The 27,334-nt window shown below is 39.7% G+C and overlaps 1 protein-coding gene and 1 pseudogene across 1 annotated transcript in view; one reads left to right on the top strand and one right to left on the bottom strand.

The window, feature by feature from the left end:
* The window catches only part of ankrd27 (ankyrin repeat domain 27 (VPS9 domain)), a 55,695-nt gene extending 42,307 nt beyond the window's left edge, over positions 1–13,388 (bottom strand). Inside the window, 5 exon segments of the mRNA XM_071203421.1 lie at positions 996–1,055; positions 2,618–2,920; positions 4,847–4,957; positions 7,869–7,991; positions 13,311–13,388. Coding sequence (XP_071059522.1) covers positions 996–1,055; positions 2,618–2,920; positions 4,847–4,957; positions 7,869–7,991; positions 13,311–13,340 — 627 coding nt within the window. The 5' untranslated portion in view covers positions 13,341–13,388.
* A 5,758-nt stretch (positions 13,389–19,146) lies between these two features.
* On the top strand, positions 19,147–24,983 carry LOC117448539 (E3 ubiquitin-protein ligase TRIM21-like; annotated as a pseudogene).
* The last annotated feature ends 2,351 nt before the right edge of the window (positions 24,984–27,334 follow it).

Below are 27,334 nucleotides of genomic sequence, written 5' to 3'. Positions count from 1 at the left end.
GTACACTTTCCCTCTGTGGTACTAATACAGGTATTCTGATTCTGAGCTCCATGCTAACTTAGCTTCAAATGCTAACTTCCTGTGCCATATGGTCTGTCTGAAAACAACTTTGTAAGTCTTTCTATGTGATGCGTCACATGCTAAAGGACCGTGGTTATGTTAGTGATTGCACAATAAGTATTTTTAAGTAATAAGTGTAAACAGGGCCACGTTTCAATCAGCTGTCGCTTCTATCCAGAACTAAGGGTTCATGCGTCTCAAAGTTACAGCATTTCAAGATGAACGACTGTCTTCAAATGATCCACAAAGAGCAATCAGTGGTTATCGGGACACAAATCACAAAGTTACGTTATGACGTCAATCTGTAGCACATGATAGCACAATGAATTTAAATCCATTTATTTGTGACTTCCTGGGATGAAAAACAAGATGAGACTGATAACTAGAGCAACAGAGGCAGGGGTGTCAAACTCAAGGCCCGGGGGCCAAATCCGGCCCGCGACTTCATTTCATGTGGCCCGCAAGAGCTCTGAAAGAATGTAATATGTTTATTATACGGTTATATGTCCCACAATGCATCTTACATTAGATTTTTTTTTTTTATTTAACTGTAACTTTTTTTCAGAATTTGGCTTTTCTTTTAAAATAATTTTGTGACGTTCTCACTGAAGAGACTTGCACTTATTTGCCCTAGACTTCTTCTTTCAGACGTAATTATCTATGAAGCTTTTACCCTATCCGATAATAATCCAATGCAGAGGCAATAAAGTAATATAATACATTATTTTAAATATATAAAATATTTATATATGTAATTTTATATAGTCTTAAAGTTACAACCGGCCCTTTGAGTGCAACCATAATGATGAAATTGAGTTTGACACCCCTGGGTTAGAGGATAGCTTCACATCAAGTCTGTCGTAAAATAATAAGAATATTAAGTTTTTTTATCTCCAACTCATCAGCTATAGTTTATTCCTGCAGGTTTCACTCACCAGGCGAGAGTCTCTCAGCAGACACTGAAGACATTTAGTGTAAAGACCGTTCACCGAGTCCTGAGGAGAGAGAGGAAAGAGAGGAGAGGTCAGCACTGCAGGAGGACTTTCAATCTGCTGGACGCTTATTATTCTTCATGTTAAAGGAAAATGAAACCCGAGTTTATAGAGCACTTCTTCTAAACGCTGACTTACTTACTTGTTTATACCACGGATGTGTTCTGAGTCGATTTGATTACAATGAATTTGCCACTTTAAATAATGGGAAATTAGGGAAATATGTGAAAAACACCAAGAGTGACTTTCTTGTTCTGTTCTGAATTCTAAGATTAAGGAATGTTTTTTAAATACTTTTTCAGACTTTGTTTTTCTCAGATTTTTTTACTTGTTTCTTTGAATTTTTTCTCTGAATTTTTTCTTTGAATTTTGGACTTTCTTCTCAGAATTTTTGAATTTATTCGTAGAAATGTTGAAGTTTTTCTTGGAATTCTGAAATGTTTTCTCAGATTTTTTTCTTAGAATTTCGGACTTTTTTCGTATAATCTTTGACTTTCTTCTCACTGTTTTTGACATTTTTCGTATAATTTTTTGACGTGTTTCTCAGAAAATGTTGACGTTTTGCTTTGAATTTCTGACTTTTCTCTGAATTCTGAATTTGTCCTAAACTAAAAGAAACCTAACTCTTGGTCCTAATCCTTTTTAACTAACATTGAATTAGACTTCTATCTGCACAAGTAACAATTTACATTTCACAAATCAAGAGAGGATCTGAATCTTGAATCTTGAATAAAGACAGGAAATGGAAAGAGAAGACATTTTGTCGTACGATGTGGTGCGACTTTTTTCTTGGAATTTCTGACTTTTCATCAGAATTTTTGACTTTTTTGACTTTTTTCTTAGAACTTTTGACCTTTTTTCCTTATAATTTTTTGGTTGTTTATCAGAAATGTTTTTTGTATTTTCTCTTCTCAGAATTTTTCGTTTACTCTTTTCTCAGAACTTTTGACTTTGTTTATCAGAATTTGCTTTAACTTTTATCTGCACTGTCCCCTTTAAAGTAACAATTTCATGTATGACATTCTTGAATAAGAATAAAGACAGGAAATGGTAAAAGAAGGTTAAGAAAGAAGACATTTTGTCGTACGATGTGTACTTTTTTCTTGGAATTTCTGACTTTTCTTCAGAACTTTTGACTTTTTTCTTAGAATTGTTTAGTTGTTAATCAGAATGTTTGACTTTTTTCTCTCTGGATTTATCGTCAGATTTTTTGAATTTTTCTTTGAATTGTTGATTTTTTTCAGAACTTTTGACTTTTTGTTGTTGTTTACTTTTTTTCTTGGAATTTTTTGTTGTTTATCAGAAATGTATTTTTTGTTGTACTTTTGGCCTTTTCTCTCAGAATGTTTTCACAGAATTTTTCTCAGAATTTGTTACTCTTTTCTCAGAACTGTTTTACTTTTGTTTCAGAACTTTAGACTTTTTTCTTATAACTTTTTACCTATAATTTTTACTTTTATCTGCACTGTCCCCTTTGAAATAACATTACAATTTCACGTGTCACATTCTTGAATAAGAATAAAGACATGGAAGGTAAAGACGAAGAGAAAGAAATGTTGTCGTACGATGTGGTGCCGCAGCCCCTTCCTCTCCTGCTCTCTGAAGTTCTGGCAGAAGTTCTGGATGAGTTTGTCCAGTTTCTGCGCGTGGCGGCCCAGGAACTCCCGGACGTCCTCCAGGCTCCGCAGGCAGAAGGGGGGCGGCGGGCTGAGATCTGCCGGGCCAGGATCCTCCTCCACGGGTCGGGAGAGAACCAGGATGCTGTAGCTCTGCTCCTGCTGGTTGTAAAACGTCTCCTCGAACAGGATGGGCACCGAGGCCAGGGAGCCGGAGCCCAGAAAGACCCGTCTGTCCTGGATCCGGACCTCCTGCAACAAGAAAAATATAATGTATAGGCATAGATATAAGATAAGATAAGGGGGGGGGGGGGGGGTTACCTTGGTTGCTGATTGGCTAATGGCCAACACATCGTGATGCCATCATAAAGTGGCTAAAATCTGATCAGCTCATTTTCAGACAGGTTTTTATAGAAATGGATCAAAAAGAGAGAGAATCTTTGTTCCTGAAACTTTCAGAGTCTCTTTCCACAGAGGGGACACATGTTGATGTAGAAGAGACATGAAGAAGAGGGGACACATGTTGATGTAGAAGAGACATGGAGAAGAGGGGACACATGTTGATGTAGAAGAGACATGAAGAAGAGGGGACACGTGCTGATGTAGAAGAGACATGAAGAAGAGGGGACACGTGCTGATGTAGAAGAGACATGAAGAAGAGGGGACACATGTTGATGTAGAAGAGACACGAAGAAGAGGGGACACATGTTGATGTAGAAGAGACATGAAGAAGAGGGGACACATGTTGATGTAGAAGAGACATGAAGAAGAGGGGACACATGTTGATGCAGAAGAGACATGAAGAAGAGGGGACACGTGTTGATGTAGAAGAGACACGGAGAAGAGGGGACACATGTTGATGTAGAAGAGACATGAAGAAGAGGGGACACATGTTGATGCAGAAGAGACATGAAGAAGAGGGGACACGTGTTGATGTATAAGAGACATGGAGAAGAGGGGACACATGTTGATGTAGAAGAGACATGAAGAAGAGGGGACACATGTTGATGTAGAAGAGACATGAAGAAGAGGGGACACATGTTGATGTAGAAGAGACATGGAGAAGAGGGGACACATGTTGATGTAGAAGAGACATGAAGAAGAGGGGACACATGTTGATGTAGAAGAGACATGAAGAAGAGGGGACACATGTTGATGTAGAAGAGACATGAAGAAGAGGGGACACATGTTGAAGTAGAAGAGACATGAAGAAGAGGGGACACATGTTGATGTAGAAGAGACATGAAGAAGAGGGGACACATGTTGATGTAGAAGAGACATGGAGAAGAGGGGACACATGTTGATGTAGAAGAGACATGAAGAAGAGGGGACACATGTTGATGTAGAAGAGACATGAAGAAGAGGGGACACATGTTGATGTAGAAGAGACATGAAGAAGAGGGGACACATGTTGATGTAGAAGAGACATGCAGAAGAGGGGACACATGTTGATGAAGAAGAGACATGAAGAAGAGGGGACACATGTTGATGTAGAAGAGACATGAAGAAGAGGGGACACATGTTGATGTAGAAGAGACATGAAGAAGAGGGGACACATGTTGATGAAGAAGAGACATGAAGAAGAGGGGACACATGTTGATGTAGAAGAGACATGAAGAAGAGGGGACACATGTTGATGTAGAAGAGACATGGAGAAGAGGGGACACATGTTGATGTAGAAGAGACAAGAAGAAGAGGGGACACATGCTGATGTAGAAGAGACATGAAGAAGAGGGGACACATGTTGATGTAGAAGAGACATGGAGAAGAGGGGACACATGTTGATGTAGAAGAGACATGAAGAAGAGGGGACACATGTTGATGTAGAAGAGACATGAAGGAGAGGGGACACATGTTGATGTAGAAGAGACGTGAAGAAGAGGGGACACATGTTGATGTAGAAGAGACATGAAGAAGAGGGGACACATGTTGATGTAGAAGAGACATGGAGAAGAGGGGACACATGTTGATGTAGAAGAGACGTGAAGAAGAGGGGACACATGTTGATGTAGAAGAGACATGAAGAAGAGGGGACACATGTTGATGTAGAAGAGACATGGAGAAGAGGGGACACATGTTGATGTAGAAGAGACATGGAGAAGAGGGGACACATGTTGATGTAGAAGAGACATGGAGAAGAGGGGACACATGTTGATGTTGATGTTAATATAAACAAACCTTTCCGTCCGCAGTGAGGTACCCGTCCTCCGCCGGCTGCAGCACATAGCTGTCGAACTGAGAGTCTGAGAAGCTGCTGACGGTCAAACTTCCCACACACGGCACCAGAACCTGAAGGCAACGCAGCAAAACATTATACCTCTAAATTCAATTCATTAACCACTCAACACAGATTTAAACTGACCTAGCCCAACCAAATCCAATATATCCGATTTGTTTTATATGACTCCAGGACTTTGTCTTCACGGTGAGCGGCGGGGAGAAAAGTACATCAGATACTGAATCTGCACGGTCAGAAAGCAGAGATACAACAGCCTATAAGGGCCAAACGGCAGTCAACAAATAAACACAAGTACAATAATTGCAGAGCTTGTGGGCGGAGGAAGACGCCCAAGAAAAAAAATCTTAATTTACAAGATTTTATTCGTAGATTTAAGAAATAAAACGTTCAAAAAGCTCATGATTTTACAGGACGGCAAGGCAAGTTTATTCATATAGCACTTTTCAACACAAGGCAGTTCAAAGTGCTTTACAGACAATGAAAGACATTCAGAAAATGGCATTTAAAATCAGTCATTAAAAAGAAAAGATAATAAAATAAACATTAAAAGAAAAAATACATGGATAAAAGTTACAGGAAGACATAAGAACATTATTTTAGATTACAACGGTACATTTGCCAAAGAAGGCTCATGCATTTAAAAAGGACTATTCTGAGATTATGTATAGTCCTAAATGTGTGAGAAAACACTCGAAAATTAAGAAGATATAAATTACAATATTATTTCAGATTATAAAGAGGTCAATTTGCAAGAAAAACTCGCAAAATTACGAAGAAGAAACTTCTGAGATAATGAATCCCTAAAATGTGAGTGAAAATACTTGATTTTTCCTCTCAACAGAATTCTTCGATTAAATTCATAAATTTACTTTAAAAATCCTAAACAATTTCATGTGAAACAAAGAACGGCAAGCCAGAAACAGCATTTTCGGCCAAAGCTCTGCTGCGCGGCCTCTCCACGTGACTGTAGATTCCTACACACGTTGAGGCATATATACTTGTACATATATTTAATACAAATAAACGTCCTAGGTTTGATATGTCACATCATTCCTTTCCAGTTCATCCAGACTTCCCTCCAATGTCTTTAAACTGAAACCAAAGCCAACCACTCGTGACATTTCCTCATTCAGGGTCATTTCGGGATGTCGAGACAGATTTCTTCACAAGACAGAAAAGGTTGTGAAACCAGGGCTGCGTTTCACTTCGGTTAAATGGATTCCTTGCGTCGTTTCCTTTTGACTAGTCCCTCCCACCAGGGAAGCAAGGAGAGACGCAAGGAAACCACGAGAAGCAGGGAAATGAGTTTTAAGAGCAATGGGACGTCCTTTCCTCCGGAGCGGCACGTGAAGCGACGTCCGTTTGTGACGACGCCGCACAGCTGATCGTCTGACAGCAGCCAGATCAGTGCATGCGCTGCATCGTCCAATCAGTGAGCGATACACAGTAAGGGGGCGGGGCGAGTGTCTGAGGATTTCACCGGAGGATGGTCTGGTGGTTCTTCGATTATCGCTCCTCGGTCGTCCGGCTCTGAGACGCTACTCAAGATGGCGCAGACAAATCAACTTCCGGTGAGACCGAGACAGAGGAGCGAGGAAATAAAAAATAAGAGAAGTGAAACGCACCCCAGGACACTTTGAACAGCGTGCATTGTGGGTATGCTGTCAATTTGTTGTGTTTTGTATCAGCGGTGAAATGCATGTAAGAAACTGTAATCCTTTTGGAGGCACTTTCTGTAAGAAAGTGGAAACATGGCAGGGTATGAATGTCCTTTAAGGTATTATGGAGCTGGGGAGGGAGCTGACAATCAGAGATTAAGATTAAATGTGTACAAATTAAGTTGTGAGGTTATGTCCTACTTAAGAGGACATTAATTACAAAATAATTTAAGACTATAAACAGGGAACATTTGCAAGAAAAACTGGCAACATGTAATAAAAAATACTTATTATTTTGAGATTATAAAGGCTTGCATTTGCAACACAAAAAAACCACAACGTAGAAAACACTTAAATATTCTGAAATTCAAAATGTAAATGAAAATATTCGTTTTTTTACGGCAAATGTATTCTATGATTTTAGAGTCATACACTTTGAAAAAGAAAATTTAAAATGTACGAGAAAAAGAAACTGATGATTCTTTGGGATTATAAATGTATACGTTTTCTAGAAAAATATCAGAAATTACTTCGAAAATATTGGAATATTCTCTGAGAATAATAAGTAAAATAAATGGTGATAACTAAAACTCAATAGTCACAAACTAAGGAGAAAACACACAGCAAGTCATTCCTAATCTAATTTCCGTGGACTGCTGATGCTTTGATGGTTTTCAGATCATCAAAACATACAATAATCCTAAAAATCACATGGAAAAATGTTGGATTCCTTTCTCGCTTTTGTTTGATGAGTTTTCTTTTGTTTGTTTTTCTCTCCTCTGTGCGTGTGTGTGGTGCCCGTTTAGCTGATTGGCTGCATCCGACACCGATTGGTCGACCTGAAGAGGCAGGAGCGTTTAAGCTGCAGCAAGGCAGTCCCTCTCATCGCCCTGTCCTACTCCCAACTCCGTGCCTGCAGTAGATCTGTGGTTCTCTGTGGTAGACGTTACCCATTAGGTCCCTGTTGTACCTTTTTGTTATTGTAAAAAGCTAAGCTAATGTCATCTGTTCTTGGAGACACGCTTTAATTTATGTAGGAGTGCGAAACCCTTTTTTGTTTGAATCTCGTTTTTTCGTTAAGATAGGTAAGAAGCCTCATTTAGTTTTACTTACAAGTTTAAAGCTATGGGATGCAAAGGTTTTGTTTGTTGTGTGTGTTTACCAACTCCCAACGGTATTTTTCTGTGTACCGACGTCTTCTTGGGAGTGGGAAGAGTGGGGAGAGCGTGCAACTTTGTGCTCGCCTAGGTTCCCCTAGACCTGGCGTAACAAGCGCTACAGGAAGGTAAGAATTGGGACTCACGATGCCGTGCTGCTCGGCCACTCGGCTGCAGAGGTCCGGTCTCTGCTTCTCCAGCGCCAAGTAGAACGGGTTCTTCATGATGTTCTCATCATACACAGCCATAAGGAGCTGCAGGTCGGGATCCTGCAGAGGGAGGAGGAGATATTCAAATACTGTGAAAATAATATAAACCTTTACTATCCATCGAAAGCATTTATGAGCAGTCAATCGTTAGACAGGCACAACGTATTACATCTGATCCCACCCACAACCTCTAGGGTCCCTAAAAGCAGGTTAAACCGGTACCAACACTCGTCCCCACCAATGTCCATTAAACTCAACAAACAAATGTAATGTATAGTTTACATGTGGCCATTGGGTTTGTGCAGTTGGGCTTCTTTGTCAGTATGTCACAAGTCACTTGTGAATATGCTGCTGTCGGGGGCAGAATCCAAAACTACATTTCTTTGTCTAGAGGCACTTCCTACTGTAAATGCTTTTAAAGGTATGCTACGATTAGCCCTTCATGAAACATGTAACTGTTTTACCTGATGCTATTGCTGATGTGATTATGCTTCTTGCCACTGCACAAATGGCCTTCTGTATTTATATTTGAATTGTATGTTTTTTTTGTTTAATGCCTTTGTTTTATGTTGAAACTTGTTGTGTGCCGTGTTGGTCAGGACTCCCTGGAAGAAGAGATCTTGTATCTCAATGGGACATTCCTGGATAAATAAAGGATAAATAAAAAAATAAAAAATGTCCTTATGAAGACAATAAAGCGTATCTAATCTAACAAATACCTGTTAAGAAACTCAGGTGTCGGAGCAGCAAAAGGAATACAAGTGAAAGTTTACACAAGGACAGTAAGAATAAAAATGAAAAATGTTAGTAGGAGAATAACTTACTAAAGTATGTAAAACATGGAGCTGCTGAGTTTACATTAATGCTAAAGAGAAGAGAAGATGTTGACTAGTAAGTGAAATGTGAAACAATCATTAAAGAGGTCACTGAATGAAATATTCACTTCTTTATCACAAGAACAAACCTATTTATTACACCGCTTAGTTGAATACTCGATTCTGATTGGTTCATTTGTAGATAACAGGCCGTTGCTAAGGAGAAAAAAGCGTTGCTAAGGAAAGCAGACCGTTGCTAAGGAAAACAAACTGTTGCCAATGAGGTTCATGGCACTATGTGCAGTCATATCAATCTGCGGAAAGAAGTCCTGTTCAATTTACCGTCAGCTGTGGACAACAAACATTAGTTTTCTTGATCAGAAAACACCGTGGAACACTTTTAGAAAGTAAACAAAAAGATAATATTTAATAATCTAATAAATAAATAAAATGCAGGAGGGTATTTAAAAAATATGACAACAAAAAAAAACTACGATTTCTCGTTCTTTTCCAAAATTGACAACGTTTTGATTTTTTGATGGTGGCTTTTTTGTAAGAAAGAAGTGAACCATGGCCTGTGAGCGCTAACCCATCACAATACCCCTGCTATTTATTTGTACTTATTATTATTATTACTTATTTGCCTTGTTTGTTTTTCCATCTGTCCTTACACCATGTAAAGCGGACTTTGGTCCCTTGAAAGGCGCTATAAAAATGTAATCTATTGTTATTATTAAAACAAGAGTCTGTAGTCAGACGGTCGGCTCTGTGAGGCTGAAAGTTTGACTTTATGATGGCAATAAAATAAAGAGTTAATCCCTAAAGTTATTCATAGATTTGATCCCGATAAGATCATGAATGTTGAAGCTAAACGTCACAGAAATCCCACAAATCTAAACCACATGTTGGCGCAGATATTAATTGATAAAGTATGACTTTGGTCTACAACAACAAAACATGAGGAAATACTGAGCGTTAAGTCAAATCCAATCAATTTGCAGTTTGAGGTCAGATCTCATGATTTCGGGTTTAATATTATTAAGCGTCTTGTTTGAGGTTCAAATCTATTTTCCGTCAGATGGTTTTAATGACGTTGTTTTTCTTTAATTTTGTCTGTTAATTTGCAGTTTGTTTACTGTCTAGTGGCATGATCCCTAACTCGCTTCTCCCCGGAAACACTGCCTGACATGTTTAAACCATGGAGCATTTTCACACTTAAATTAGTGTGTATATTCAGGCTTTTAAACACGTAAAGTCGCTAAAAAAAACGCGATAAACTCCTTTCTAAATTGCTGAGAATTGAGCGTGACTTTCTGACTTTTTCCTGTCATTGTCACAACAGGAGAAAAGCTAATACAGTTTTATTTCGTCACTGCAAAGTAAAACCAGGAAATGGTGTCAGTAATACACAAATACGTGTCAAAGCATGTCAATGTTTCACTCCTTTTAAATCAACAGAGAAAGTGACAATTATGATCAAGTCCTGCTGTAAGAGCCATGTTGATGATAGGGATGCCAGCGATTATTCTATTATTCGCTACAGTCTCCATAATCGAATATTATTTTTAAAAATCGATTTTATTTATATATATTTTTTTTTAATGTATTTTTTATTTATTTTTTCTGGCTTAGTTTCAACCAAAATATATATAAATATATATATATGCTAATAATAGTAATAGTATTAATAATCGGTCGAATAATCGATGGGTTGAGGTTGTGTGTTGTTCACCGTGTGTATCGGGTGCTGTTGTCCTATTACCAAGGGTATTTGTTTAAGGTGTGTGTTGTCGGAGGATTGGGTGTGTGTGACCTCGGAAAGAGCAGATGGTTTTTGAACGCAGTGTGAACCGCAAAGGTTATTCGTTATTGAATGGAATATCGATTTTCACGAGGCTCAAAATTGGATTGTATTATTCCAAATCTGATAACAAGCCAACCGACTCATGATCGTAGACACAAACGGTATCTATCACCACAGCAACGCACGTCAGCCCAGTAGTTCCCGGGAGCTGAACCACCACAGGAGCTTCAGGGCGAAAGCTCCAAGGAATACACTCGATACGTTTTCTATCAAAAGCCACCGAAAACGCTAATGGAACTTCGCTGATCATCACGTTTCCATCACTGCCGATAAATGACCCGAGAGCCGCTTGGAGCCTAACTGAAGACTCAAAGCTTCAGATGGAGAACAGTTACTCCATAGTTGTTGGAGTTGAAAAATGACCTCAGGATGTAAATTAATTAAAGAGTGATATTTTCATTGAAGTAGGGAATGTGTGATCCGTCAGCCGACACTGTCTTCAGGCGTAAAACAGATATCTTAATACTGATCTGCACCTGAACATCATCAGGAGAGGACTCTTTAAAGTAGAGACACTACATACTGATATACACCTGAACATCAGCAGGGGAGGACTCTTTAAAGTAGAGACACTACATACTGATATACACCTGAACACCAGCAGGAGAGGACTCTTTAAAGTAGAGACACTACATACTGATCTGCACCTGAACATCAGCAGGAGAGGACTCTTTAAAGTAGAGACACTACATACTGATATACACCTGAACACCAGCAGGAGAGGACTCTTTAAAGTAGAGACACTACATACTGATATACACCTGAACATCAGCAGGAGAGGACTCTTTAAAGTAGAGACACTACGTACTGATATACACCTGAACATCAGCAGGGGAGGACTCTTTAAAGTAGAGACACTACATACTGATATACACCTGAACATCAGCAGGAGAGGACTCTTTAAAGTAGAGACACTACATACTGATATACACCTGAACATCAGCAGGAGAGGACTCTTTAAAGTAGAGACACTACGTACTGATATACACCTGAACATCAGCAGGAGAGGACTCTTTAAAGTAGAGACACTACATACTGATATACACCTGAACATCAGCAGGAGAGGACTCTTTAAAGTAGAGACACTACATACTGATATACACCTGAACATCAGCAGGAGAGGACTCTTTAAAGTAGAGACACTACATACTGATATACACCTGAACATCAGCAGGAGAGGACTCTTTAAAGTAGAGACACTACATACTGATATACACCTGAACATCAGCAGGAGAGGACTCTTTAAAGTAGAGACACTACATACTGATATACACCTGAACATCAGCAGGAGAGGACTCTTTAAAGTAGAGACACTACATACTGATATACACCTGAACATCAGCAGGAGAGGACTCTTTAAAGTAGAGACACTACATACTGATATACACCTGAACATCAGCAGGAGAGGACTCTTTAAAGTAGAGACACTTCGTACTGATATACACCTGAACATCAGCAGGAGAGGACTCTTTAAAGTAGAGACACTACGTACTGATATACACCTGAACATCAGCAGGACAGGACTCTTTAAAGTAGAGACACTACGTACTGATATACACCTGAACATCAGCAGGAGAGGACTCTTTAAAGTAGAGACACTACGTACTGATATACACCTGAACATCAGCAGGACAGGACTCTTTAAAGTAGAGACACTACATACTGATATACACCTGAACATCAGCAGGAGAGGACTCTTTAAAGTAGAGACACTACATACTGATATACACCTGAACATCAGCAGGAGAGAACTCTTTAAAGTAGAGACACTACATACTGATATACGCCTGGACATTAGCAGGAGAGGACTCTTTAAAGTAGAGACACTACATACTGATATGCACCTGAACATCAGCAGGAGAGGACTCTTTAAAGTAGAGACACTGCATACTGATATACACCTGAACATCAGCAGGAGAGGACTCTTTAAAGTAGAGACACCGCATACTGATATACACCTGAACATCAGCAGGAGAGGACTCTTTAAAGTAGAGACACTACATACTGATATACACCTGAACATCAGCAGGAGAGGACTCTTTAAAGTAGATGCACTACATACTGATATACACCTGAACATCAGCAGGAGAGGACTCTTTAAAGTAGAGACACTACATACTGATATACACCTGAACATCAGCAGGAGAGGACTCTTTAAAGTAGAGACACTACACACTGATATACACCTGAACATCAGCAGGAGAGGACTCTTTAAAGTAGAGACACTGCATACTTTTCCAGTTGTTTTCCAAATGCACGCAGCCTTATACTCAAAGCCTTTCTTATCACATGCACAACATGTACAGTGTGGTTTTGGCAAGGAAGTAAGTTAGGCTCCTCCCACAGTGCAACATACAATATATTTAAGACATGAAAGGAAATAAAGAAGTGAAACAATGCAATGGAAAAGGATTGCCAGCCGAAACTCAACACCTAAAGAGATCCATCTGTTCCTGCGGTCGGTTCCCTCACGGGGGAATCATATCAGCACTCAATTATTACACACACAGAATGAAAGTAAGTATTAGAGGCGTCGTTAAAAGCACCCAAGGACACCTTACAATTCATAAAACTATTCGAAGGAAAGGTTTAAGACGGTACAAAAGGACCGTAACAGGGAAACGGTATTAGGAGCCGTTTCAATCGAATGTCTGCACTTTAGCTACTGACGCCTCTGCAGGTGTAAAGCTCCTCCCTCACCTCCTCTCTCTGCTTAGGAATCAGCTTCATCTTCCCTCACCTCCTCTCTCTGCTTAGGAATCAGCTTCATCTTCCCTCACCTCCTCTCTCTGCTTAGGAATCAGATTCATCTTCCCTCAGCTCCTCTCTCTGCTTAGGAATCAGCTTCATCTTCCCTCAGCTCCTCTCTCTGCTTAGGAATCAGCTTCATCTTCCCTCAGCTCCTCTGCAGACTGAGTCCTCTGAAATGAAACGCAGGGATACATCACGTGACCCTCCACCCTCCACCACCCCCCACCTCGTGGCCCTTGTGACAGGCTTGAAGCTAACGTTGTGCTCTGTGCGCGTGTGTGTGTGTGTGTGTGTGTGTGTGTGTGTGTGTGTGTGTGTGTGTGTGTGTGTGTGTGTGTGTGTGTGTGTGTGTGTGTGTGTGTGTGTGTGTGTGTGTGTGTGTGTGTGTGTGTGTGTGTGTGTGTGTGTGTGGCAGAGGAATGTCCGGCCCCCCTCCAGCTCCAAACGCAGCGTTAGATTACCGACGCTCAGCTGACGTCTCACAGCCTAAAGAGTGTGTGTGAACAGGAGGCCTTGCTTCTTGCTTCTTGCTTCAGCGGAGAGTAAGGAGATAATGGGGTCAGGCCGAGCAAACACAGTCTGAAGATTGATTTTTAGATAAACCAACGTAAATAATCGAGTCTTCCAGGCGATAAGAGGCTGAGCGTGTCTGGGTCGTGACCTTTGACTAAATACAATAATAACATAAGTTGGGAACAGGTAAACAGAGGAGAGGTTGCAACTCATTGTTAATTAGTTTACAGATCTCTTTCTACGTAAATAGGTGAATTGTTTGGTTTAAAAAGCTTTTTCTGTTGATATAAATATGTGTATTATATTTTATTTGTTGTACATTTTTACTAATGTAATGCATGTTTTTACTTCTGATGATTATATAATACGTTTTATTTTTATTTAAATTTGATATGTCACGAAACCCACATTTCCTCCCGGATAAAACACACACGAACATACACACGTCAAGCTAACGCGACCATTTCCGGTGCACATTTCAAAATAAAATCCTTGTTGACCAATCACGAATTAGGTGCATGTTTTAATTATTATAATACAGAAAATCCAAAGTGCTAAATATAATGCTTTCCGGATGAATCTCTTGTTTTACCTGTGTGTATAGATAAGGTAAATATAGGTTGGTCTACAGCTCCAAGGCAGGTGCTTTTGTCACACCAAACTCCATTTAAAAATCTGCCATTTTAATGTTTCTTTGTTTGCCGTAAGTACTTTGCACACACGATATAGAAACTAAATGTTTGAGGCATATTTACAGTGTTTTGAGGCATTCGGCAAATAAATGATGCTTCTCACTTATTTAAATAGCATTTTGACAGATTTAGCTTTTACACGCTGCTCGATCTCTCCTTCCTTTGTTCAATAATATCTGAAATCTGAACAGGTTTATTACCAGGTAGGTTTACACACATGAGGAATCTACATTGGTGTGTGTGTGTGTGTGTGTGTGTGTGTGTGTGTGTGTGTGTGTGTGTGTGTGTGTGTGTGTGTGTGTGTGTGTGTGTGTGTGTGTGTGCGTGCGTGCGTGTGCGTGTGTGTGTACTTTTATTTCCACATAAATTATGAAATAAAAATATAGATAAATATTTACATGAAATACAGAAATACTAACTATGCGCAGTATAATAAATACTAAATACTCTAAATAATATAGTAACATATGTGCAATGTTGTTATGTAAAGTGGGAAGCTGTGCATAATATTAAAAAGGTAGCTTTGTTTACAAATGTGAAAAATATTCGGAGGGTTGAGCAGGGCGGACAGTACTTAAATTATATAAATATATTGTTAGATATTCGCAGCACTACATTTTTTAGTATCTTTTGTATATTTACATTTGGTGTAAATACTTATATCTTACAGCGAAGCAAATTCCTATGTGTAAACGTACCTGGCGATAAACTAGATTCAGATTCTAAATTAATACAAATATTAATTGATCCATATTGAAACGATGTGTACTGTTGTTTTTCATGAAAAATGCAAGCTAGTATTCTAAACGAATTGCGGTAAAATGTCTCAGATCTTGTACTTGAGTAAAAGTAGAAGTACTCAGATCTTGTAGTTGAGTAAAAGTAGAAGATATACAAAGATACAAATATGAAATACAACTGTGCATTCATAAGTAGATGCTCAAAGTAACTATATATGCAAAAAGACGTTAATATAAATATTAGTATTCTATGAAAATATTTTCTCAAACATTATTTATTTTAACTTTAAGAATTGTTCTTTTTATTTAAGTTATGCATTTTTTTACTTTAAAATATTGTGTTTGTATACATATTTTTAATAAATACTATTAAATTACTGCTCATTTTTACTCTGACTCCTTATGTTAATATATAAATGGCATTTTATGTTATTAATGTATTTGTTTTTGCTTTAACTTCTTAAGTATACGTTTTAATGATATATATCTATATATATTTGACTTCTAATTTGTACTCTAACTTATTATGGTTATGTTCATATATTTATGTTGGCTTTTACATTAACATTTTGATGTTTATTTGTATTTAATTCAATGTATTTGTTTTATGTTTCCACCTTTTCAAGAGGAATGTTAAATCTCGTATTTTCTGAATGGACTTTGGTGTGACTAGCTTTTATTTAAACAGCAGTATACAACGCGTACATTACCAGAAGTAGGAAATGTTTTAGTGTATTTGACTAGTTTAAATAAATAACAACTGAAGGTCACATTTGTAAACACTTATATGTTCGTGTTTCTATCGTGACTCAGGCTTTAATAACAGATAAACTGGACCGGAAGTGTCAGAATTAGCCTTTAGCTACAAAAACAACATCGTTGTAGAGAAGCTAAATCCGAGCTAACGGCTAACAGAAGCGGTTGTAAGTGAGATCATGTTTCACCTGTTTATCGGTGAGTTCTGCCGGTCATCTAGGCTTCTTCATGGCAGGGAGAAACACCTTACAGAGAGCAGATGTTTACCGGAACGATCAGCTGCAGGAACACTAGCCTGTGTTGCCAGATATCAGGGAGGAAACACGTAGAATAAGCCAAAAATAATGGATCAGCGTTAGCCCGTGATCCGGGTTGCCAGATATCAGAGAGGAAACACGGGAAATAAACTCTCAAACGAAGGGGAGTGCAACCAATTCTGGATATTATTCATTTATAGCTTTTACTAATTAGCAGAGGTGGGAGTACAAATATTTCGTGACTGTACTTAAGTACAGTTTTCTGGTATCAGTACTTTACTCCACTACTTAGCCTAATTTTCTGACGACTTTTTACTTTGACTTCTTACATTTTGAACCCAAATACCTGTACTTTCTACTTCTTACATTTTGAACTCAAATACCTGTACTTTCTACTTCTTACATTTTGAACTCAAATACATGTACTTTCTACTTCTTACATTTTGAACCCAAATACATGTACTTTCTACTTCTTACATTTTGAACCCAAATACCTGTACTTTCTACTTCTTACATGTTGAACCCAAATACCTGTACTTTCTACTTCTTACATGTTGAACTCAAATACCTGTACTTTCTACTTCTTACATGTTGAACTCAAATACCTGTACTTTCTACTTCTTACATGTTGAACTCAAATACCTGTACTTTCTACTTCTTACATGTTGAACTCAAATACCTGTACTTTCTACTTTTTACATGTTGAACCCAAATACCTGTACTTTCTACTTCTTACATGTTGAACCCAAATACCTGTACTTTCTACTTCTTACATTTTGAACCCAAATACCTGTACTTTCTACTTCTCTCATGTTGAACTCAAATACCTGTACTTTCTACTTCTTACATGTTGAACCCAAATACCTGTACTTTCTACTTCTTACATGTTGAACCCAAATACCTGTACTTTCTACTTCTTACATTTTGAACTCAAATACCTGTACTTTCTACTTCTTACATGTTGAACTCAAATACCTGTACTTTCTACTTTTTACATGTTGAACACAAATACCTGTACTTTCTACTTCTTACATGTTGAACACAAATACCTGTACTTTCTACTTCTTACATGTTAAACTCAAATACCTGTACTTTCTACTTCTTACATTTTGAACCCAAATACATGTACTTTCTACTTCTTACATTTTGAACCCAAATACCTGTACTTTCTACTTCTTACATGTTGAACCCAAATACCTGTACTTTCTACTTCTTACATGTTGAACCCAAATACCTGTACTTTCTACTTCTTACATTTTGAACTCAAATACCTGTACTTTCTACTTCTTACATGTTGAACACAAATACCTGTACTTTCTACTTCTTACATGTTGAACACAAATACCTGTACTTTCTACTTCTTACATTTTGAACTCAAATACCTGTACTTTCTACTTCTTACATGTTGAACACAAATACCTGTACTTTCTACTTCTTACATGTTGAACTCAAATACCTGTACTTTCTACTTCTTACATGTTGAACTCAAATACCTGTACTTTCTACTTCTTACATTTTGAACTCAAATACCTGTACTTTCTACTTCTTACATGTTGAACACAAATACCTGTACTTTCTACTTCTTACATGTTGAACTCAAATACCTGTACTTTCTACTTCTTACATGTTGAACTCAAATACCTGTACTTTCTACTTCTTACATGTTAAACTCAAATACCTGTACTTTCTACTTCTTACATGTTGAACTCAAATACCTGTACTTTCTACTTCTTACATGTTGAACTCAAATACCTGTACTTTCTACTTCTTACATGTTGAACTCAAATACCTGTACTTTCTACTTCTTACATGTTGAACTCAAATACACGTACTTTCTACTTCTTACATGTTGAACACAAATACCTGTACTTTCTACTTCTCACATGTTGAACTCAAATACTTGTACTTTCTACTTCTCTCATTTCCCAAACAGCTGGTTCCTTTAGTCTGAATGTGTGTTGGTGCGTGATCATTATTCTTTAGAGTCACTGCGTGCCTATTGGTTGGAACACGATCCGTGTATCCATCACTTCCTGGTCTTCTCTAAAGAAGAGGGACCAATGGAAACGTTGTCATGTTGCTGTTGGTCACCATGGAAACATTCATTAGCTAACAATTACATTATTGTTCTATTGATATAAAGGGAGGTCAGGTACTCTTTAAAGCAGCTGCTAGCTATTGGTACTTTCTACTGAAGGACACTTCAAAGCCTCTTTACTTTGACTTGAGGAAAGAAGTTTAGTCAGTACTTCTACTTTCACCAGAGTATTTTTAAAGACAAATACCTGTACTTTTACTTTAGTAAAGGATGTGTGTATTTTTGCCATCTCTGCTACAGTAATTGGCAACATGAATTCATATTAAGTTTAACATTTATATTAGTTACTGGTAAGGTACAGAGGTGGGAGAAGTACGTACTCTTGCACTTTAGTAAAAGTAGAAGTACTTATTATCCAAGCTATATGATCAGTAAAAATACTCAACAAAAACACTAGAGAGAGATACACACTCCAATAAACTCAAGCCAGCCCTCTGGGGTTTATAAGAAACTGCAGCCTGATGCGTGCTGTGTGTGTGTGTGTGTGTGTGTGTGTGTGTGTGTGTGTGTGTGTGTGTGTGTGTGTGTGTGTGTGTGTGTGTGTGTGTGTGTGTGTGTGTGTGTGTGTGTGTGTGTGTGTGTGTGTGTGTGTGTGTGTGTGTGTGTGTGTGTGTGTGTGTGTGTGTGTGTGTGTGTTGCAACGAGTCAGTAAAAGCTACACTGAGAGGTGGAGCCACACAGAAAGTCGAGACGTCACATTTCCTAAAGGTAAAGGTAAAGTTTGTGTGGGTGAGAGCAGAGCTGCAGGTGAGACACGACTCTCTGTCTCTCTCTAAAGAAACTGGATCCTCAACGACACAGAATCTTCCAGAAACCCGTGAGTACGCTACCCTATAGAGACAAGAACACTATCTGAATATCAGCCAACATTTAGTTAAAAACTGAATCTTTGACACCTGTTTTACTATTCAAAATGAATTCCTTTTGAGGCCGGGATTAGTTTTCCCTTTTGGATATAGCCCTGTGTGACTGTTTTTAAATTGTATTTTTACTATTGTACAAAATAAACTGTTCTATTTTTGATGATTGAAACACGTCTCTTGTTCCACGAGTAACCGAACCTGTGTGTCCTAGTGACTTAAAACTTGTTATATTTCCCTGGGTGAAATTCCCGGCGTGGCGTTGTCGGACTTAGTGGTTTAACCAAACTACTGTTAAATCAATACATTCCTTCTGCGGCCGCTGCCACAAACTGGCCTGTAGGGAGGCTGTGGCTCAGTGAATAGTGTGATGGACTTCAAATCAGGGGATAGCAAGTTCGAGTCCCGCTGCAGTCAGCATGTCGTTGTGTCCCTGGCCAAGACACTTCACCCCAAATTGCTCCTGTGGGGATAGAGGCGAAGTCCCTCCCCTTCCGGTGGAGCTCCTTATTTCCGGAAAGTTATGCATTGAAGTCAATGGAGAGAGAAAGATTATCTTTCGATCCCGTTTGAATTGTGCCACGAATCACACATATGATGTTTGTCAATTTAAAAGATAATTTTGCAAGTCAAAAAAATTCAAATGTGTCGTAGAACTGTGAAGTAACACTTTTCTTTGTGTGAAACCGCTCAATGAACTACATCTCCCGCCTCGCACCACACACCAAGACGGCCGTCACGTTGAAACATTTCACTTCTTTCTTTTTAACCTCTCCCTCAGCTCAAACACAATTCCAAAAGTATGGAAGTCAGCGTATGTCTTGCCTTGGCTAAAAGGAGGGGAGGCCACCTTATTAAATAATTATAGGCCCATCTCTAAATTGTCAGTTCTGGCTAAGGTTCTTGAACGCCTAGTGAGTGAACAGGTAAAGGAGTTTTTATGTAACAATGACATCCTGTCTGAACATCAGTCAGGCTTCAGAAAGCAGCACAGCACCATCACTGCGACAATGAAAGTGTTAATGATGTGGAGAGTATTTTAGATAATAAGCAGAGTTGTGCAGCTCTATTTGTTGACCTATCCAAAGCGTTTTACACCATCGATCATCGCATTTTAAAGCAGAGGCTACTCAGTATAGGCATGTCCAGCCATGCAGTGGGTGGTTTGTGAACTACCTCTCTGAAAGGTCCCAATGTGTTCATTTTGATGGGCTGTCTTCTGAGTGGTTAAACATCACTAATGGTGTTCCTCAAGGTTCTGTTTTAGGTCCACTTTTATTCTCCATCTACATCAACAGCTTAGGTGATAATGTGGATGAAGCTACTTTACATTTCTATGCGGACGATACCGTGATGTTCTGTGTAGGTCCCTCCATTCAGGAGGCTGGTGTTAAATTACAGGCTGTTTCTAACACTACTCAGACTCAGCTCTCTGAACTAAAGCTTCTTTTAAATGTGGATCAAACCAAGGTAATGCTCTTTTCTAAAGTTAAAAAGACACCAGAGCCTGTTTTAGATATTGTAACTACGCAAGGAACAAAACTTGAAGTGGTTACCTGTTACAAATACCTTGGTATCTGGCTTGATGATTGTCTCTCTTTTAAACTTCATGTCAATAACCTGCTTAAAAAGCTGAGGGTTAGGCTAGGTTTCTTCTTCAGGAACAAGTCCTGCTTCTCCTTGAGGCCAGGAAGAGGCTCTGTGACCTTTGACCTGTGCTGGACTCTGGGGATCTGGTCTATATGAATGCACCTGCCCATTGCCTGGTCAAGTTAGATGCTGCGTATCACAGCGCTCTGAGATGTGTGACACACTGTAAAGCATTAACCCTTCACTGTACCCTGTATGCAAGGGCTGCTCTGCCTTCACTAACTGTACGGAGGCTCAGTCACTGGTACATTTTCATATACAAAGCCATGCTTGGGAAACTTCCATCTTATATCTGCTCCCTGATCTCACGGAGAATTGTAAGTGGCTACTGCCTGAGATCGCATTCTGTGGTTTTATTAAATGTGCCAACTGCTAGGACTGTCTTAGGGAAGCAGCTTTTAGATGCAGCTCCTCTGTCTTGGAACAGTCTGCAATTGAAATGGAAACTGAACAATCTGGTGCCACTAAATGTTTTTAAAGCTCGGTTGGATGCTACTCAATCGGAAGCTGCTGGTACCTGTTTATGTGGATAATTATTGTAAATTATGCTGATGATGTCCTTTTGTTGTTCTGTTTATGTTTTTATGTTTCATGTGGAACCTACTTGAGCAGGTCTCCCTTGAAAAAGAGATCAATGATCTCAATGGGATTTATCTGTATAAATAAAGGTTTGAAATTAAATGAAATGAAAGAATGAGGCAAAAAGTATTAAAAGAGGTGAAAATCACTACAAGTCTGGGCACGTTGAGAGCTGTGCACACACAAGGGGAGTTAGTCGGTTCCTGAGAGCCAGCATGCGGGACCGGGACTCTGGGATTTGTAGTCGTTCCAGTTGCGTATTTTTCATAGTCTTATATTTCAACAGTTTTACGACAAACTGTGACTTTTTGACGTGGTAATTATTATTTTAAATTGACAAACATCATATGTGTAATTCTTGGCACAATTCAAACGGGATCGAAAGATAATCTTTCTCTCTCCATTGACTTCAATACAAACTCTTTCCGAAATAAGGTCCCATGAGTCCCACCGGAAGGGAAGGGACTTCGCCTCTCTATTGTCCACAGTACTGAATGTATGTAAGTCGCTTTGGAAAAAAAGTGTCTAACAAATGACATGTAATGTAATAACAAGAACTTTTAGCCAGAAATATAATACAGTTACTAAACTCTGGTTTGTTAAAGTGAGACAGAACGTTGTCAGCTAATATTAGGTTAACATGTACAAACTTTACCCTGACCTTTATTGTCTGTGGTTAAAGAATAACTTATGATGGTCTAACATTTTAATAAGTGACTTTGTTTTACCACACACATAAGGAATAAGAGTTATCTGACTTGCCCTTTGGATTGTCTGCACTGCAGTGTCAGATTTCATCTTGTATTTCATGTAAAGCCATAAAATTATAGTTTAACAACGGTTACACAATTTGTCGAGTGGCCTTGAATTCCCAGATGTTTTTTCTTGACTTCACTGTTTCTGTAGGGACTGATGTCTTCCTTTGTAAGATGGTACACATTATCATTGTCACTGTATGTTAATAACCGGTATGAACTCAAAACCTGAGCTCTACTCTGAGAGAAATTACTTTTCAGGGCCGTAGACAGGAGAAGTTTCTAACTGAGGATATGAAAGGAGAGATTCCTGCAAACTGTCCATGAACTTGTGTGAGTTTAAGAATTAGGATCCAACTCTTGGAGTGGAAATCACCATGTCATCACTTTGTTGATGAGTTGGTGATCTCATAAAGATATAACAATTAAATTGCACATCTAAGTTTCCTTTACTGGCAGCAAAGTCCAGAACTGGACTGCACGATAAGCTGTGTGAACCAGACGCTGAATACCTGCAGATGGCAGCCAAAAGTTCAAGGACAATTATAATGTTTATGTGTTGTGGGCCATCTCATTGAAAGTTTTAGTTATCATTTGATTGCAATAAAACTAAATAATTCAGGATGACTCTCCTGATATTTCATAGTTTTAGTTTTAGTTCTTGCCATTAGCCGGTTCCCATTCTACATATCTCTACACATTTGGCTCCACCAAAAATCGTTTATAAATGTGCTATATATATAAAACTTGATTTGATTTGATATCTGGCTTTGACATATTCATCTACTTTCAGGTGGAACCTCGATTCAGAGGATTAAATAATCCATATCTTTCACTTGATACAGATGTTATTGAACTTTGAAAGCCATTCACGGCATGTCCACTGCATGTTAAATAAATAATCATTTAAAAAACTAACAATGGTTTTGTTTTTTCACTTGCTCTGTCCTCAGAGTGAAGACATGTCTGCTGCCAGCTGTCTGCTGACTGAACATCAGTTTCTGTGCTCCATCTGTCTGGATGTGTTCACTGATCCAGTCAGCACACCATGTGGACACAACTTCTGTAAAGCCTGCATCTCTCAACACTGGGATACTAAAGTCCCCTATCAGTGTCCTAACTGTAAAAAGTTATTCCACAAAAGGCCTGACATGCTGGTCAACACGTTCATCTCTGAGATGGCTGCTCAGTTCAGACGGTCAGCTCAACAGAAAGCCAGCAGTAGCAGCTCAGAGCAACACGTTGTCAAACCAGGAGAAGTTCCCTGTGACGCCTGCACTGGAACCAGACTGAAGGCCCTGAAGTCCTGCCTGGTGTGTCTGGAGTCCTACTGTGAGACTCACCTGGAGCCTCACCTGACAAGAGCAGGCCTGAAGAAACATCAGCTGATCGACCCTGTGGAGAACCTGGAAGGCAGGATGTGTGTGAAGCACGATAAACTGCTGGAGCTGTTCTGTCAGACGACCAGGTGTGTGTCTGCATGCTCTTGCACTGTTTTAGACCACAAGACACATGATGTTGTTCCTCTGAAAGAAGGATGTGAAGGAAAGAAGGCTGAGCTGGGGGAAGACAGAGGCTGAAACTCAGCAGATGATCCAGAAGAGACGACTGAAGATCCAGGAGATGAATCGCTCAGTGGAGCTCAGTAAGGAAGGCAGCAGACAGAGAGATGGCAGATGGTGTTCAGGTCTTCACCGCTCTGAAGGAGTCTGTTTGAGAGAAGCCAGGCCGAGCTCATGGACACCATCAAAGAGAAGCAGAGAGAGACAGAGGAAACAGGCTGAAGGCTTCATCAAAGAGCTGGAACAGGAAGTCTCTGAGCTGAAGAAGAGAAGCTCTGAGGTGGAGCAAGCTTTCACGCTCTGAAGACCAGCTCCACCTCCTCCACAAGATTCACGTCCCTGAACGCTGCTCCCCACACCAAGAACTGGAAGAAGTCAGGGTCCGTCCACCTTCATATGAGGTGACTGTGAGGAGAGCTGTGACTGAGCTGGAGGAGACGCTCAGGAAACAGTTGAGAGAAGCTGCTCGAGCTTGAAGAGGGTCCAGCGGTCTGAGGTGGAGCTGAAGAGGGTCCAGCAGTCTGAGGTGGAGCTGAAGAGGGTCCAGCAGTCTGAGGTGGAGGTGACTCTTGATCCTGATACAGCACAACCCTATCTCATCCTGTCTGATGATGGAAAACAAGTGAATGATGGTGATGTGAGGAAGAATCTCCCAGACAATCCAGAGAGATTTTATACTTGTACTTGTGTTTTAGCAAAGCAGAGTTTCTCTTCAGGAAGATTTTATCACGAGGTTCAGGTTGAAGGGAAGACTGAGTGGACTCTAGGAGTGGTCAGAGAGTCGATCAACAGGAAGGGAAAGATCTCACTGTCTCCTCAGGATGGTTACTGGGTGATAGTGTTGAGGAATGAAAATGAGTACATAGCTTGTGCTGGTCCTGCAGTCCGTCTCTCTCTGAAGTCTCAGCCTCAGAAGGTGGGGGTGTTTGTGGATTATGAGGAGGGTCTGGTCTCCTTTTATGATGTTGATGCTGCAGCTCTGATCTACTCCTTCACTGGCTGCTGCTTCAAAGAGAAACTCTACCCATACTTTAGTCCTTATAAGAACAATGGTGGTAAAAACTCTGCCCCTCTGATCATCTCTCCTGTCAATCTCACCGAGTAGAACAACCATTTGATTTGAAATCAGGTTCAATATCATGTAATGTTATAAATGTATGTGTTTTATGGGATGGGCGTTGTTTACACTTTATTATCAGATTGAGATCAATGCATTTTTTTCTGTAAATGTTTTCGTTGCTGCTTCATCAGCAAACCCATTTAACTACAAAGTATCTGATGAATTCTAAAAACTCTATTACCTGCCTTTGAAATCATCGAGAGCCACATATTCAAAATGAGAAGCATTTGTACTTTCCTGGCATGACATCAGCAGGAGAGGACTCTTTAAAGTAGAGACACTACATACTGATATACACCTGAACATCAGCAGGAGAGGACTCTTTAAAGTAGAGACGCTACATACTGATATACACCTGAACATCAGCAGGAGAGGACTCTTTAAAGTAGAGACACTACATACTGATATACACCTGAACATCAGCAGGTGAGGACTCTTTAAAGTAGAGACACTACATACTGATATACACCTGAACATCAGCAGGAGAGGACTCTTTAAAGTAGAGACACTACATACTGATATACACCTGAACATCAGCAGGAGAGGACTCTTTAAAGTACAGACACTACATGCTGATATACACCTGAACATCAGCAGGAGAGGACTCTTTAAAGTAGAGACACTACATACTGATATACTGAACATCAGCAGGAGAGGACTCTTTAAAGTAGAGACACTACATACTGATATACACCTGAACATCAGCAGGAGAGGACTCTTTAAAGTAGAGACACCACATACTGATATACACCTGAACATCAGCAGGAGAGGACTCTTTAAAGTAGAGACACCACATACTGATATACACCTGAACATCAGCAGGAGAGGACTCTTTAAAGTAGAGACACTACATGCTGATATACACCTGAACATCAGCAGGAGAGGACTCTTTAAAGTAGAGACACTACATACTGATATACTGAACATCAGCAGGAGAGGACTCTTTAAAGTAGAGACACCACATACTGATATACACCTGAACATCAGCAGGAGAGGACTCTTTAAAGTAGAGACACTACATACTGATATACACCTGAACATCAGCTGGAGAGGACTCTTTAAAGTAGAGACACTACATACTGATATACTGAACATCAGCAGGAGAGGACTCTTTAAAGTAGAGACACTACATACTGATATACACCTGAACATCAGCAGGAGAGGACTCTTTAAAGTAGAGACACTACATACTGATATACACCTGAACATCAGCAGGAGAGGACTCTTTAAAGTAGAGACACTACATACTGATATACACCTGAACATCAGCAGGAGAGGACTCTTTAAAGTAGAGACACTACATGATATACACCTGAACATCAGCAGGAGAGGACTCTTTAAAGTAGAGACACACATACTGATATACACCTGAACATCAGCAGGAGAGGACTCTTTAAAGTAGAGACACTACACACTGATATACACCTGAACATCAGCAGGAGAGACTCTTTAAAGTAGAGACTACATACTGATATACACCTGAACATCAGCAGGAGAGGACTCTTTAAAGTAGAGACACTACATACTGATATACACCTGAACATCAGCAGGAGAGGACTCTTTAAAGTAGAGACACTACATACTGATATACACCTGAACATCAGCAGGAGAGGACTCTTTAAAGTAGAGACACTACATACTGATATACCTGAACATCAGCAGGAGAGACTCTTTAAAGTAGAGACACTACATACTGATATACACCTGAACATCAGCAGGAGAGGACTCTTTAAAGTAGAGACACTACATACTGATACACACCTGAACATGAATAGCATGTCCTTACCTACCAGCAGCAGTGGTTTGTGGAAGAAGCTAAACTAGCAGCAGTTGTATCATATTATTTATTGTGTGATGTTACAATAAAGGAGGGTTCATGTTGAATTATATTGGGGTTAACATGAAGAAAGACCTTTCTGAACATGAAAGCCTCGACTGTGACACGCGTCAAAGGAAAGACACGACATACTGATATCCTCCTGAACATGAGCTTCATGTGTCCTGACTAAGCCACACACCTACCAGACCCCGGACTCTGAGAGCTCAGGTCCAGCAGCAGTGGCTTTGTGGAAGAAGCTGTGGATTTGCTGAGCTGCAGCCACCGACGACGGGCTCCAGCTCGTGGGGGGCGGCGCTGCAGAGCTGGTGGACGCTGGAGAACTCCTGCAGCAGCGCCAGAGCTTTGACCCCGCCGACCCCGGGGACTCGCTGCACCAGAGCCAGGACCTCTGGGTCCAGCAGCCGAGAGGAACTCCTCCTCCTGAAGGGGTTCTCTCGACCCTCCCCGTGGACCTGAGACCGTCAGAGCAGGTTGGAAAACACTGAGTGTCCTCTTCCAGCAGAGAGTAGCATGCTAACAAAGGTATCAACTGTAGCTGTGAACATGACAGG

Source organism: Pseudochaenichthys georgianus, chromosome 6, assembly GCF_902827115.2.
Source record: "Pseudochaenichthys georgianus chromosome 6, fPseGeo1.2, whole genome shotgun sequence".
Classification (NCBI taxonomy): Eukaryota; Metazoa; Chordata; class Actinopteri; order Perciformes; family Channichthyidae; genus Pseudochaenichthys; species Pseudochaenichthys georgianus.
This window is presented reverse-complemented; position numbering and strand designations above follow the sequence as displayed.